The 14,763-nt window shown below is 47.7% G+C and overlaps 1 protein-coding gene across 2 annotated transcripts in view; it reads right to left on the reverse strand.

Annotated features, from left to right (window-relative positions):
* Nucleotides 1-14,763, reverse strand: part of LOC135396041 (uncharacterized) — a 534,032-nt gene that overhangs the window by 379,111 nt on the left and 140,158 nt on the right. For both annotated transcript variants that reach the window (XM_064627099.1, XM_064627098.1), the window contains exon 5: nt 10,257-10,298. In XM_064627099.1, the coding sequence (XP_064483169.1) occupies nt 10,257-10,298 (42 nt within the window). The remainder of the gene's footprint in view (nt 1-10,256; nt 10,299-14,763) is intronic.

Genomic DNA, 14,763 nt, shown 5'->3' on the forward strand with positions numbered 1-14,763 from the left:
TTCCTTCAGGATAGGAATATCTTAGATGGGAGCAAAAAGCTTGAAATTAACAAAGTGTTGTTTGCATTAAGCAATTTGTAATACACTGAACACATAGGCAGCAAAACAAAAAATTAAAATTCAGCATGTATGAAAATTGGGTGCAACAAATTTACATAGTGTACCTGTACGTTGTCATTCCTGAGATATATATTGTCATTGCAGGGAGGTCACAAATGTATTGTTTTGTCACTTCCCTGCACATTCATTGTATCTTGAAATGCATATATGCCAGAATAAATGTTGAACTTGAAAAATGTATATTCTCTTTATTCATAGAGCATAACATCACTTATCTTCTGTACAAAAGCATATCGTGTTACATCTTTGTCATGCAGAATGCACAACCAAGACACTTCCACTAAACATCACGTTTGACATGATTCAGTTGGTATCATTTCATAGACAGGGTACACCAGGGGTCCAGTTTCAAGCTCCAAATCGTCATGTTGCAGTTTGGAAACCGTACATGTGTAGTGCAAGAGAGCCCTCGCACATTAAAATGTAAGATGGGAGTTACTGTTAATGCAAAGTGACTCCTATGAGAGAGATTGACGGTGAAGAAAAGTGTGCAAACGGCGGAAAGTGTCATAGAAGATCTTCAGAAATCGTGCCTAGTTTCACGGCAGTGCTACCGCACTCCCTTTTAGATGACGATGATAATGATTGGAGTTTCAGATGTGCAGCTGCATTTTTTGCAACATGCTCCACATAACAAGCATGACACAGTCAGCAGTGGATGGCAGGCCCCCGTCCCTACGCAGCTTTGTTCACGCTGCAGTTCTATTCAGCAAAAGCATGTGAGTACGCGAGAAGGACATTCAATTTCACCTGCAAATAATCAGAACAAATGAAGGAAGAAACAAACAAAAAAAGAAGTGCTGTACAAGAGGAGATAGGTCTTGTGTCTCAAGGAGGTGTTACCATTTACTAAGTAACTTGATTAAGTTTACATCAATACCTAGATTAACTGGCCTAAGCGTGATCTAATTGCGTGAAGTAATTGGTTGGGATGCTTCGGTGTGTTCATATTTGCAAGGCATTACGTCGAAGACACCACTGTCGTTCCCTAAAAGACTCTTGCTTGATATAAATCACACGTGTGATTTATATCAAGCATGAGAAACGCATACGCGTGTCTAAAACAACGGCTGGAATTCTACGGGCCGATTTCTTTCTACCATGCGGGTATATCCTTCCTGGGACCGTTCTTTGTGGAACAATTTTTGTCCAGAACGCAGCACGGGAGATTATATACATGGTTGTTGTTAATCTCACATCGTTTCTTATTGAAATATTGGCTGGGAAACGTGCTGTAGTACAATCCCCAGTGCTGCACTGAAGTGACGGTCTAGTTTCGGAATGCAAAACATAACGTAATTAAGAATTGAACGGCAGGACACCTGTGAAACACTGTTAGGATACATCAGTATACTGGCACCTTACAAAATTGTGTGACGACAAACAACGATCAACGCCTGCAGCGCAATAAATACTCACAATCTCTGTTGCCTCCCATTGTTTTCTATGGGCGCACAGAGCGCTTTAGGGCCTCCCAACATGGCGGCCCGAATGCGTGCCTCTCCCCCATGAGCCCCTCCCCCATGCGCGATCCAGCCTTTATACATAGAGATCAGTGGTTTCTTCCGCCTCTAGTATGAAGGCCCACGAAAGAGACAGTAGCGTTTCGCAGACTTATCTTGTCAATGTAAGTCCACATTCTATTTCGTTTGTCGAGGCTAGGAGGCAAAGAGCAGACAAGAGCTCGGGTTCGTGCCAGAAGCTCGACTGTTTATTCTGCAGCGGCGCGCTATGCTCGAGATGAACGGGATGGTCGATGATGATGACGGTGCCGCTACATGGACCCCCCCCCCCCCCCCCCCCCCCCCAGCGAAGCGATATCAGTGGTGAGTGGTGCTGAGGGGACGAGCCCAATGAACACGGCGACGGCGAACTGGCTGCGTGGTGTCTTCTGGGAGAAATTGATGCGGAGGCAAACTGGGAGGCGTGGTGGCAGGAGACACGTCAACGGGGCTTTCAATGAAGGCCGGCTTCAGCCTGTCAATAGATACAGTGTCCTGGCGGCCAGCGAGCTGAAGCGTGAAATGTTTCGGTGACCGCTGCAGAACCTTGTAGGGACCGTCGTATGTGGGCTGCAGAGGCTTTCGGGGCGCGTCATGGCGAATGAAGACGTGAGAAGCCGTTTCAAGAAGGGGGTGGTGATAGGTGGAGGGCTGCGCAGGTGAGCGGGGTCGGACGGCTGGTAGGCCTTGCATGACCGTGCGCAGGCGTTCAGGGTAGGTTGTCGGGTCGGTATGGGCGATTGGCGAGGGATGCGCAAAGAATTCGCCAGGCAGGCGTAAAGTAGTCCCGTAAACCATCTGGGCAGGTGAGCACTGCAGGTCCTCCTTGACGGTGGCCCTAAGGGACAGCAGGATGAGGGGGAGGGCGTCGGTCCAGGAAGCGGGGGATACAGACTTGAGGGCTGTTTTAATCCGGCGGTGTAAGCGTTCAACCATCCCGTTGGCTGCAGGGTGGTAAGCCGTTGTTCTTGTACGGGATGTGCCAAGCAAGTTTGTCAGTTGAGTGAAAAGGGCGGACTCAAATTGCCGTCCGCGGTCCGTTGTGACGACTGAGGGGACGCCAAAGCGGGCGACCCAAGCTTGTACGAAGGAAACGGCGACGGTGGCGGCTGTGATGTCGGGGAGGCAGACGACTTCGGGCCAGCGCGTAAAGCGATCGATCATTGTGAGGAGGTATCGATGGCCGTTAGATGAAGGCAGGGGACCGACAATGTCCAGGTGGATATGGTCAAAGCGAGAGTCTGGTGGTAGGAACTGAGCTGGTGCGGTCTTGGTGTGCCTGGAAACTTTGCATCGCTGGCACGGTATGCAGGAACGGACCCAACGCTTGATATCAGCTTGCATACGTGGCCACACATACCGCGAAGAGATCAACTTCTGGGTGGCGCGGATCTCGGGGTGTGCCATGGAGTGCAGCTGATCAAATACGGGTCGGCGAGCGGCCCGAGGAAGAAATGGGCGTGGGCTGCCGGTTGACAAGTCGCCACAAATGGTACCTCCAACCCCTGGGAGAGGAATGTCTTGGAGTTGAAGGCTGGTCCGAGAGGAGGAACGGTAAAACTGGAACTCATCGTCCGTGCGCTGCAGGTCAGCTATGACGGCGAAGGTTAACGGTGCGGACGAATCGCGGTTCAGTCCGGCAATACTGACACGGCTGAGGGCGTCAGCAACAGGGTTCCGAATGCCGGGTAGATGTCTGATGTCCGTTGTAAATTCAGACACGAATGAGAGGTGCCGCTGCTCTCTTGATGAATGATTCGTGCTCGGAGATTGGAAAGCGTAGACGAGCGGCTTGTGATCTGTGAAGATCGTGAAGGTTCGTCCTTCAAGAAAATGGCGAAAATGCTTCGTGCTCAGGTAGATGGCAAGCAGCTCACGGCCAAAAGTGCTGTAGCGCGTTTCAGGGGGTCTCAACTTCCGGGAAAAGAAGCCAATGGGTTGCCAATCGGTATGGTCATCAGACATGTTCTGCTGCAGGACGGCTCCAACTGCGGTTGAAGGTGCGTCCACCATAAGACAGGTTGGCGCATCTGGGCGGGGGTGGGCGAGGAGCGTGGCGTTAGCTAAAGCTTGCTTAATGTTGTCGAAAGCTGCTATGGCGTCATCCGTCCAAGTTAGAGGTCGAGAAGATTGCGATTTGGTGGAGAGGAACTTCTCGAGGGGCTGGATGATCGTAGCACAGCGTGGGACGAATCGCCGGTAGAAGTTAACGAGTCCGAGAAAATTGCAGAGCTTGCTGAGAGAAGCAGGGCGGGTAAAATCGGAAATGACCTGGACTTTGGATGGAAGCGGCTTGACGCCTTGAGATGAGATATGGTGGCCCAGGAACTCAAGAGACGAAGCGCCAAATTGGCTCTTGCTGGCGTTGATGATAATGCCATGGGCGGAAAGCCTGGAGAACAGTGCACGTAGGTGATCGGCGTGTTCCTCGATGGATGAGCTGGCGACAAGAATGTCATCGATGTAAGCATATGCGAAAGGTAGACCACGGATGACCGAATCAATGAAGCGCTGAAAGGATTGTGCGGCATTTCGCAGCCCAAACGGCATCCTGAGAAACTCTAATAGACCAAATGGGGTGGTAATGGCCGTTTTGGGTATATCCTCCTCAGCGACGGGTATCTGATGATAAGCCCGGACTAGGTCTACCTTCGAAAAGATGGTGGCGCCATGACGGAAGGCTGTAAAGTCGTGGACGTGGGGCACCGGGTATTGGTCGGGGATGGTAACTCGATTGAGAGCCCGATAGTCCCCACAGGGACGCCAATCACCTGTCTTCTTCGGCACCATGTGTAGCGCCGATGCCCAGCTGCTAGAAGAGGGACGAATAATTCCCATGTCAAGCATGTGGTTAAATTCTCCACGAGCGATCTTCAGCTTTTCCGGGGGCAGTCGGCGTGGTCGAGTAAACACGGGTGGTCCTTTAGTCTCGATGTGATGGACTACACGATGCATTACTGGCTTCGGCCAGTCAGGTGGCCGGGTGAGTTCGGGGAAGTCCTTTAGAATGGCGCTGAAGGCATTGCTGGTGTCGTGGTAAAAGGCAACACGTAAAGATGATAAGGAAGAACGTATGCCAGTGACAGCTAGGTTAGTATTGGAGTCAATGAGCTTGCGAGTGCGGATGTCGACCAAGAGGTGGTAGTTGTTCAAGAAGTCCGCGCCCAAAATTGGTTGGTTGACGTGGGCGACCAGAAACATCCAGCGGAATTCGCGCCGGAGACCCAAGTTGAGCGTTAAAGAGCGCTGCGCGAATACGGGGATCTTCGAACCGTTGACGGCAGTAAGGTGGTACAAAGGGGATTGCCGACGGTCAGTGCTGGTCGCTGGAATAACGCTGACCTCTGCGCCGGTATCAACTAGGAAACGTCGGGTGGAGTTACGGTCGCGGATGTAGAAGAGGCGACTGGATGAGGGGCTTGGACCATTTGTCGCCATTAATGGTCCGCCGGAGAGTTTTCCGCATTCCATGAGCACGGCAAGCGACAATGGTATGCGTCTGCGCCGAACCGACGATGGTACCAGCAAATGGACGAGACTGGGCTCCGGTCTCTGCTGGGCGAACGGCCGTTAGAAGGGCGACGTGGACTACTGCTCGGTCTTCGGCGTCGGGAGGCGCGGGGTTGACGAGGCTGTGCATGGGAAGCGGCAATAATGCTCGCGAGGCTCCGAAATTCGCGGCAGAGGTCGTCAATCTGAGAATGGGAGGTGATTGGCGCGCTCTGCGCAGCAGCATTGTTGTGGCTGGGGACAGCAGGTGGAAACTGTGACACCGCGGATATGGCGGGAGATGGACTCGCCACCTCAACAACGGCATCAGCGAGTGTAGCCAATTGGTCCAGTGTCATGTTGGAAGCTGTGGCCAGGACCATCTGCACATTTTGTGGCAGGCGTTGAAGAAAAAGCCCACGGAGCAGGGTGTTGTCCATGGACGCAGAATTGTCTCCGAGCAATTGCCGCATGCGCCGTAAAAGCTGGGTGGGGCATCGATCTCCCAGCTCCTCGGCCGAGAGGAGCTGTTGTAAACGGGAGCGGCTGGAAGCTGTTGTGCGCTGGAGGAGGGCTTTCTTGAGTTGGTCGTACGGCGTTGTAGGGGACGGGTTAGCCAGAACGTCATATACCTCGTCTGCTGCGGTTGGAGTAAGGGCAGAGATGACGTGGTAGAATTTTGTTTGCTGGGATGTGACGCCGGCGAGGCTGAATTGGGCTTCCGCCTGGATGAACCATACCCCGGGGTTTCGGTCGAAGTATTGCGGAAGTTTGACAGCAACAGCGGACAGCGAAGGCTGTCGGACTGAACTGGCTGAGGGTTCGTCGCAGGACATGGCTTCGCAAGGTTGGCGAACGTAGAAGTTCGGGTCACCAGATTGTCGAGGCTAGGAGGCAAAGAGCAGACAAGAGCTCGGGTTCGTGCCAGAAGCTCGACTGTTTATTCTGCAGCGGCGCGCTATGCTCGAGATGAACGGGATGGTCGATGATGATGACGGTGCCGCTACACGTTATTCATTGATTCATCTAGACATGTGCAAAATATGGGCGCTCTTGGTCATCCGGTGTTGAATAGAAAAAGTAATGCATCCGATGACATGCATGGGGCAAGACGCGACAACGTAATGTAATTTAGAAACTGATAATTCAGCTATTAGGTGCCTTTATGCTTGATACTCAGAAATGTCTTCTTTGGATATTACCTGAGAATTTTTAGCAAATTTTCCTGTTTCCTATGACATTTCCAGCAAAGCAGAACCGAAACCAGTAGCGACACGTTAGACTGTCGCTACCTCGGTGCCTTGTCGCTGTCGGTGCCTTGTTTGCAAATAACGGTAAAGCAAAATAGCACCGGGTTGTGTGGTTTTATTGCACATCATGTGGGCGGTGGGCTGAAGGGGCTTGTGTAGGGGCCCATGAGCTTTGCTTTGTTTGCTTGGATTGCAAAAACTAATTCTGTATAGTTCAATACCACGGAGTGTCTCATCTTGCCCCAAGCGGTGTCTCATTTTGCGCTGTTAAATCTTTCCTGTTGAGGTAAGAACATCGGGTATGAAAGTCATGTCGTCCAGCAACTGTTCCATGTATCGTGTGGAATTGATCGCTTGCATGTTTAGAACAACAACAACAACATAGATGAATGGATGATGATGATGTGGGATGTTTCCCTGTTTTGAGTGCGGGACCCTGCACTATTCCAAAAAGGTTCATATGAAAGGATTACGAGGGAAGGAAATCCCTACAGTTCTTGAAGGCGGCCGGTTGCCCTCCGAAAGAAAAGAAAAGCGCCAAGTGCACAGCACTGAAGTCCAGGGTTACTCCATGGGCCGAGAACTTTGCAGATGTTGAATGGCCTCTGATCCAGCATTTCAAGTTGACATTTAAAGGCCCGTCGCTCGCATACGTACTGGCTACATTCTTCTATAATGTGTCGGATTGTTGCCGGGAAACCACAAGTTGTACACAGCGCCGTGTTGCTGTGGCCCAGCCTATACCGGAGTGCACGGGTGAATGCAACGCTAAGTCGTAAACGACGCACGAGAGACGTAAAGAGGCGAGGGGAACCGCCTGGCATTTCAGATAATAGAGTTGGGTCAACAGCATACAGAAGCGACCACCGGGTGATATCATGACACCATTGGCCCAAGGCGGCGTCAACGCGGACAAGAGGGAACGTCTATCCCCGTTCGAAAGTATGATGGAGACTGCTGAGTAGCTATGGTGTGCCGCAGCAGCTGCCCGATCCGATAACTCATTGCCGCTTATTCCAATGTGGCTAGGGACCCATTGGAGGGTCAGCCGGTGGCCCATGTCTTCTAAAACCTTGAGCGTCGTCAAGATGTTCATTACCACCGGAGCCAAGAAGCCACGGATGCCCATGTTGTCTATGCACTGCAGCGCTGCCCGCGAACCTGTGTAAACCACTCAGAGGCGGGGCTGGTAATCCAAAATAGACTTGAGGAATAACAGGATGGCATACAACTCCGTAGAGATGGCCGATGTGCGGTGTGATAGGCGGAACCCACGTGAAATTGACTCCTCTGGAATTACAAATGCAGCAGATGAGCCGCCAGTAGTGGAGGAACCGACCGTATATACGGCGGTTTGGTTTCCGTATGCAGCGTCCATCAACTCCAGAGTAGTCTGCTTGAGGAATGGAGTAGGGGTTTTGCTCTTCGGCCCCTTGACCCCCGGGATGTGAGTCGAGATGGATGGTTTCGGCAGTGTCCATGGTGCTACTGAAGAAGCGGTTGGGGCAACAGTGAAGGCAGGCATGGCAGGAAGGCCCGTTCTTGCCCGTACTTCTTGCGCACAGCATGTTGAGAGAAAAGTCGGTTGGTTGGAAAACTTCACATGACACAATATCTGTCCTTGTCGTGATCAGTGCAGCGACGCCAGATTTTTCAGTCACAGGTGCGTCGTTAGGGAATGTGGGACTGTCGTGCGCTGCCTCCTAATATTTAGCGTCCTGTTGTTGAGTGACGCGTGTTATAGTCGGATATGGTATTTCGATCCTCTGAATTCCAATTGTTGAATATTTGATGTTCGGCACTGAAGTGGTAGCAGATGTCTTGATGAATTCAGCGTTATTTGTCTTTAGGTACTCGTTGGCGAAGAAAAGCGACGTGAAGATGCTCATTTGTATTTCGATGTGCTTTGTATATTCGCCTTAAAATTCTTCTTCTGTAAGCATTGGCTCTATCGACCGTCAAGTTGTTGTATACGCACTTTCAAGTTTCGCAGACGATCCGTCGTTTCTTCGAAGTTTTGGAAGTCATGACGTTCTTCTGCAGTTCTTCGTCGTTCTAGATCTTTGATTAACGCCTTCACTTCCGAGATGATCAATGAGGAATTTAATGAATGAATTAATTAATTTAATTCATGTTGATAAAGTAATATTTTTCGATCATTTCGGTGATTGTGCAATACCTATTGTGTTCGCCACTGCAATGGAAGTGGGTGCTTGTCTCAGGAACTTCGGGAACCTTCTAAGAACATATACGTATATTTACGTATATTCATATATAGTTGTGGAAGGAACAAGACGCGGACAACAGATTTTAGGGAAGTTAGGAACACTAGTTTATTTAATAGGCAGAGATGAAGAGTTAAATGAAAAAGGGTCGATAATGGCACTGCCTTCGTCAGGACAACATGGTACTTTCCTCGACCTATATACAAGTATTCAGTTGAATAAGAAAACGAATATAAGTCCATTACTATTGAACCCAAAAATTACAATACGAGTATATCTACCATAACACTACTGAAGGAAAACGTTGACACTGCGATGATGTGGACACACGGATTTCCATGACCGGGACACTAATTCTCAAGGTAGGGTGGTTGGTTCTCCTTTCCCAGAACTGTTCTTAATGTCCAATGGAATATTTCTCGCAGTTGACGTCTGTGTGTAACGTGTTTACGTGTAAGTGAAATCTTGGAACGAACTCTGTCATAATTTGTGAAGTGTATCGTCACGCTAGAGCTGCATGTCTCATTCGGGATCCCACAGAAGCTCTCCATTTCCAACACAATCCCTGCAAGTTTGTGACGATCGCTGGTGCCTCTTGCGGTATGGCATTTACAATCTGACGTTCCGGTTTCCAGGTCTCTGCCGAACGTTGTGTCGCGGCTACAGCACCAGCAGTGTCGGAGCCAGATCTCAAAGGCGGGGGAGAATCTATACAACCCCCACCCCACCCCACCCACCCACTCTCACTGATCTTGGGGGCTACAGAACACACATTCCTGTGCATCCAGCGAGACGAGCTGAAACGATGAAGCTGTAGAATATTCGACCGTTAATAATGTGATGTCATAAGGGCTGTCATGACCTGTGAGGCCGAGATTGGAAGTGGTCAATAGCATTAGAAAAAGAGGTCATAATTTCAATACTACTCAAGTATGCTGCTTAGATCGACACCAGGAACCACCACGCAGTGGCGTCACTGAGAGTCCGGGGGCTGCGGTCCGCACTGGGGGACGATAGGGGGTGAAGCGCCGCCACCAGTTCCGCGTCATAATTCCTTTGCCTGCGGCGCGGTGACGCCAAAAACAACGTGTGGAGCCCTCTCCGAGCACGATATTTTTTTCAAGTGTGGTGGAATATTCCCATGTATGTTGTATCGACTGGTACGCAAAGGGATCTGTTAATGGGGGGGGGGGGGCAAATAGCACCGCACCGGTTGAAGCTTACCCTAATGACGCACCTATCGCCAGAACTGTCGCGATCGTCACACCAGCCCACCCCCTCCAACAACATACGTGGTACTTTTACTCCCAAGCGTCACTTGGTTGCGCCACCGCAGGGTGGCCTTCTATGTCACTTTTCTTCTGTCTTCTCCTTTAACTGTTTTAACACTGCACCGTGAAGGTAAGCCTTACCAAGCAATGCTATCATGTCAGTGTTCGGATGGACCCGCAAGATCAGTGAACACTGCGCGAACACAAACCGAACACTGCATGAAACAATTAAATTTATCATTATGAGGTACCCTCATCGCTTCTCACATGCTCATAGTAGCGACTTTGGTTTTTGAGTGTCTGACCCGTCGGTTGCTTGCTGTAAACATCTTACCAAACCGAACTATGAATGTATATGACAGTATTGCAAAGTATGGCGATTGCACGACTTGTACTTACTTCTTCTAGAGTACTGAGTGCTGCCGACATAAGATATGGAACCTGTAAACGTTAAACGACCACAGTAAGTATTACTCGAGCACAGCAAGTCAAGACATAGAGTAGCCATGACAATGTTAAAGGAATTATAAAGTGAAGGACATCCAGAATGTTTCAAGGTACCATCACGAAGAAGTTGGCTATGTGATCACGCACATTAGTCGACACCTCTCAGTTTTGCATACTGTTCGCGCTAGTTAATTTTGACCACTTCGACGAAGTGAAAGGTGGCGACGCTCGATGTTCGTTGATGACAAAGTTGGAGTCATTGACCTGATTTTCGGACAGATAACACTTGATATTGACGTACTCCGTAACGCATTTGGGACGGGTTACTAATTACCATAAGACCTGTTTTGAAGAACAACAGCAACTCTTGAGAAGTTCGGTTTGAGTTGCACCCTTGCCACTTGTGTGTTGTGCCCGATCGTACCCTTGTGAGCCCCGTACCTGTGAGAAATATCTGTGCAATCCGTGCCATCCTTTGACCTTTCTTACCATCCGCGTCTCTGCGTTGTCTGCTCGCAGTGTCCCTGCTGTTTGCAAACTTCGTATCCAGTAGATTTATTTATTACTGGCTTACGTTCTTGTGTTCCTGGATACAGAGACCGTACACTCGTGACGACAAAACGAGCATTGCGACGTGAAGCGTGCTAGAACGACCCGGATGCCGCCGAGTTGCTCACGTTTTCAATTGTTTCGCCTCAGGGTTGACGTGCCTTTGGAGCCCACAAGCTTTGCTTAGCGCAGCAAACTTTCAAATTCGGTTGCTCAAGAATGTTCAGTATAGAGCACAGCTATTACGTACCTGAACCATCAAGGTTACAACCTTGCAGAAAAGCATACTGTTTCCAAACGTCTGCAATTCATTTCACAGATCCTTTAACGCAGAAACTGTGCCAACCCAGTTTGCTTTTCGCATCGGATAGTTTTTGAATGAGCTACTAAAATAACACTAAATCATGTACATATGAACTGTACTATATTTCCTTGTAACGTTTTAGCCTCTACAGCTGAATACATACTAATTATAATTTATTTAATTGTTTATTGTTAAGTTGCAAGATGTCGCCGAAACTTTGCTGGTCTCATTGCGCCGTTTGACAGCACTCCCTCGCGGATAATGCGTTGCGGGTGGCCACTGATGCTTCTAAATGTGACTATATGTAAATGCCATGTAAGCACAAAAGGGTAAATATGAAGTTTCTCTGAAGTAGCTGCGACTTTGCACGTGCTTGTAATGCTTTCGAAAAACGAGAGAAAAGCAAAGGCGTGGGAAGAGAAATTGTTGTGTTGAGTTGCTGGTTCAGCCATCGAACGATGGCAACAGCTGCTGACTGTACTCTTCACAATGAGCGTCAGCCTCGGCAACCTGGTCAAGCGACCTCGATGTCAATCCTGATATGTTGACGATAAAATATCTAGCACGGCGCGAACGAAGGCGGTTCGAGAGCGAACATTGCTAGCCGGTTATTTTTTTTATTTATTATTCAGACACCCAAAGGACCGTGACTGTGATTACATGGGTAATACAACATTGAAATACAATGCAGTACATGCTAATACATCATTAAGAACACAAAGTATTGCATTCCCGAGAACACAAAAACACGATAGAGTACGCCTAGGGCGTTCCCTCGATTTCGGCTGGTGGGAAAAATGACTTGCCAAAGAACTCTGAGTGACAAACGCTGCGTGATACTTTGAAGGTGTGGTCGATACGTTGAGATATGAAACTAGCCCTACTGATGTACAACAGCTGTAATGAAGTTGTGTGGAAGGAGTTGTGTGGAAAAATTTGTGGAAGGGGCACAACAGAAAAAAACTTTCTTCTTTCACACAACTTTGGAAGACCCAGATGATGTTTCATCAGAGAAACACCTGGTGGAATCGAGTAGTCTGACATTATGAAACGTATGCATCTATTCTGTGCCGATTCGTTGAGAGATGTTAGGTATGTTTCATGGGGATCCCACACTGATGATGCGTACTCTAACTTGGGTCGGATGAGGGTAGCGTAAGCTAGAAATTTGACGTTTGCAGGAGCTGGACGAATGTTTCGATGAAGAAAGGCGTGTGAGTTATTGTTTTTTTTTTTTTTTTACAGATGATCGATACATGCTCCTTCCATGTTATGTTGGATGTTAAGTATAGCCCGATGTCCCAGAACTTGAGATAGTGTGAGCAGAGATGGAATATGCCGTCGACAGAGAAGACATAATAATATAATAATGGGTGACATTAACATCAACATGCTTCAACATAGTCAGTCCAGTGAGTACTTGCATACTTTGCTTGCGAATGGTATGGATCAGTGGATCCGAGAGCCCACTCGTACTCCGGCTGACTGTGACGGCACCTTAATAGATCATGTCATATCGAATTTGAACGCGACTGTTTTCAAAGCTGGGGTGGTACCGTGCGATATGACGGATCATGATATCATCTTTGCTGTTGGATTGTTATCGTCTCATGTTATCACAGAACAAGTGACTCGTTCCCAAATCTGCGACTTTGATGTGGCAAGAACACTCCTGGGTGGTGTGGATTGGTCCTTTGTAAACACTGACATTTCCGCTGCTGCTAAGTTTAGTAAATTCCACAAAGTGCTCCTCGAATGTGTTGACGCATCATCTAGAACCATTTTGCGATCTCGGAGACAGATAAGACGTAAGCCATGGGTTACGGCTGCCTTGTTGCGATCCATAAACCATCGCGCTAATATGTATCAAAAGGTGCGCAATAATCCTGATAATTTGAGAATAAAAGAACGGTACATAAGATATCGGAATCTGACGACGAAATTACTACGCGTGTCAAAGAGAAATTATTTTCAACAAAAATGTTCTGCCGCGTTTGGAAATCCACGACAATCGTGGAATCTTATCAATAGTGCATTAGGGAAGGTGAAGCCAACTTCTGCTGTCTTAAACATAATGGATGACACCGGAACCCAAACTAGTAATCAGAAAGCTATATGTAACATATTGAACAAACATTTCTTAAGTGTTGTTTCACCGGTAGTTGCTGGCGATAATGAAAGGCAAGACAATATTTTGCCATCCCACAACGAATACACGTGTTTCTTTTCACCTTCTTGTCCCGGCGAAGTAGAATCAGTCATTCGGAGACTGAAACAAACCGCAGCTGTGGGGTACGATAAGATATCGGTTTCCTTTCTCAAGAACACAGTATGCTTGATATCTGAACCCTTGTCGTGTATTTTTAATGAGCTGATAAGCGAAGGATGTTTTCCTGATGAATTAAAAATTGCCAAGGTCTGCCCTATTTTTAAAAAAGGTAGTAGAGTACAACCGGAGAATTACAGGCCAATATCTATCTTGCCCACACTTGCTAAAATATTTGAACGTCTACTGCTTACTAGACTTGAGGACTTTTTTCAGAAACACAATTTATTATCAGACTTTCAGTTTGGATTCCGTAGAAATAAACCAACGGAATTGGCTGCGCTCTCCATTAGTGAACTGATTAAACGTAATATAGAATCAAAATTGTTAACCATGGGCGTTTTTGTGGATCTTAAAAAAGCGTTCGACACTATAGATCATTCTCTATTGTGCATAAAATTGGAACGCTATGGAGTCCGTGGCGTCGCTCACAGTTTAATACGTAATTATCTCCGGAATCGAAGACAATTTGTACAACTCGGGGAAACGTCTTCATTTCTTGGGTCCAATTCTACTGGTGTTCCACAAGGATCCATTTTGGGACCGTTTTTATTTCTTGTTTACATAAACGACTTGGCTTCATACCTTAACTCTCAAACAATCTTATATGCAGATGACACATCAATCTTTGTTGAGAGTCATGACGTTGTGGACTTGTATGCAAAAGCTAATAACGTTCTTTTAAGGTTAAACACCTGGTTAACTTACAATCAACTCGTAGTCAGTCCAGCCAAATCATCCTATGTCTTATTCAAGCCACCACAAGTGCACATTCGATCACACGGCATATCTCTGGCCCTAGGCGCACATATCATTGAGAGACGTTCGTCAGTTAAACTGTTAGGCTTGGTGTTTGATGAACATCTCTCATGGCATGAACATATTTCGCACATCTGTCAAAAAATATACTCAGGTATATATGCTATTGTCAAACTTCGATATCTCTTTCCCTTATCAGTTCTCAGAACAGTATACATGTCACATATTCAAAGTTATATATCTTATGGCATTGAATGTTATGCATTGACATACCGGTCCACGACACATCCAGTGCGCATAGCCCAGAATAAGGCGCTTCGTGCCATGTTATCGCTATCGCCTCAAGAAAGTGTCTCTTTTGTATATCATGTTTTCAATATACCGTCGGTTCAGGTTTTGCTTATGCGTAGATTGTGTGTAATTGTTTTCAAACTGCGGCACAGTCTAATTTCCGTACCGTTTGTAAGTTTACAGGCCAAGACCTGCGTAATCCCATTAAGGAATCAGGGATCATTTGTCTT

The sequence above is a fragment of the Ornithodoros turicata genome, chromosome 5 (assembly GCF_037126465.1).
Source record: "Ornithodoros turicata isolate Travis chromosome 5, ASM3712646v1, whole genome shotgun sequence".
Classification (NCBI taxonomy): domain Eukaryota; kingdom Metazoa; phylum Arthropoda; class Arachnida; order Ixodida; family Argasidae; genus Ornithodoros; species Ornithodoros turicata.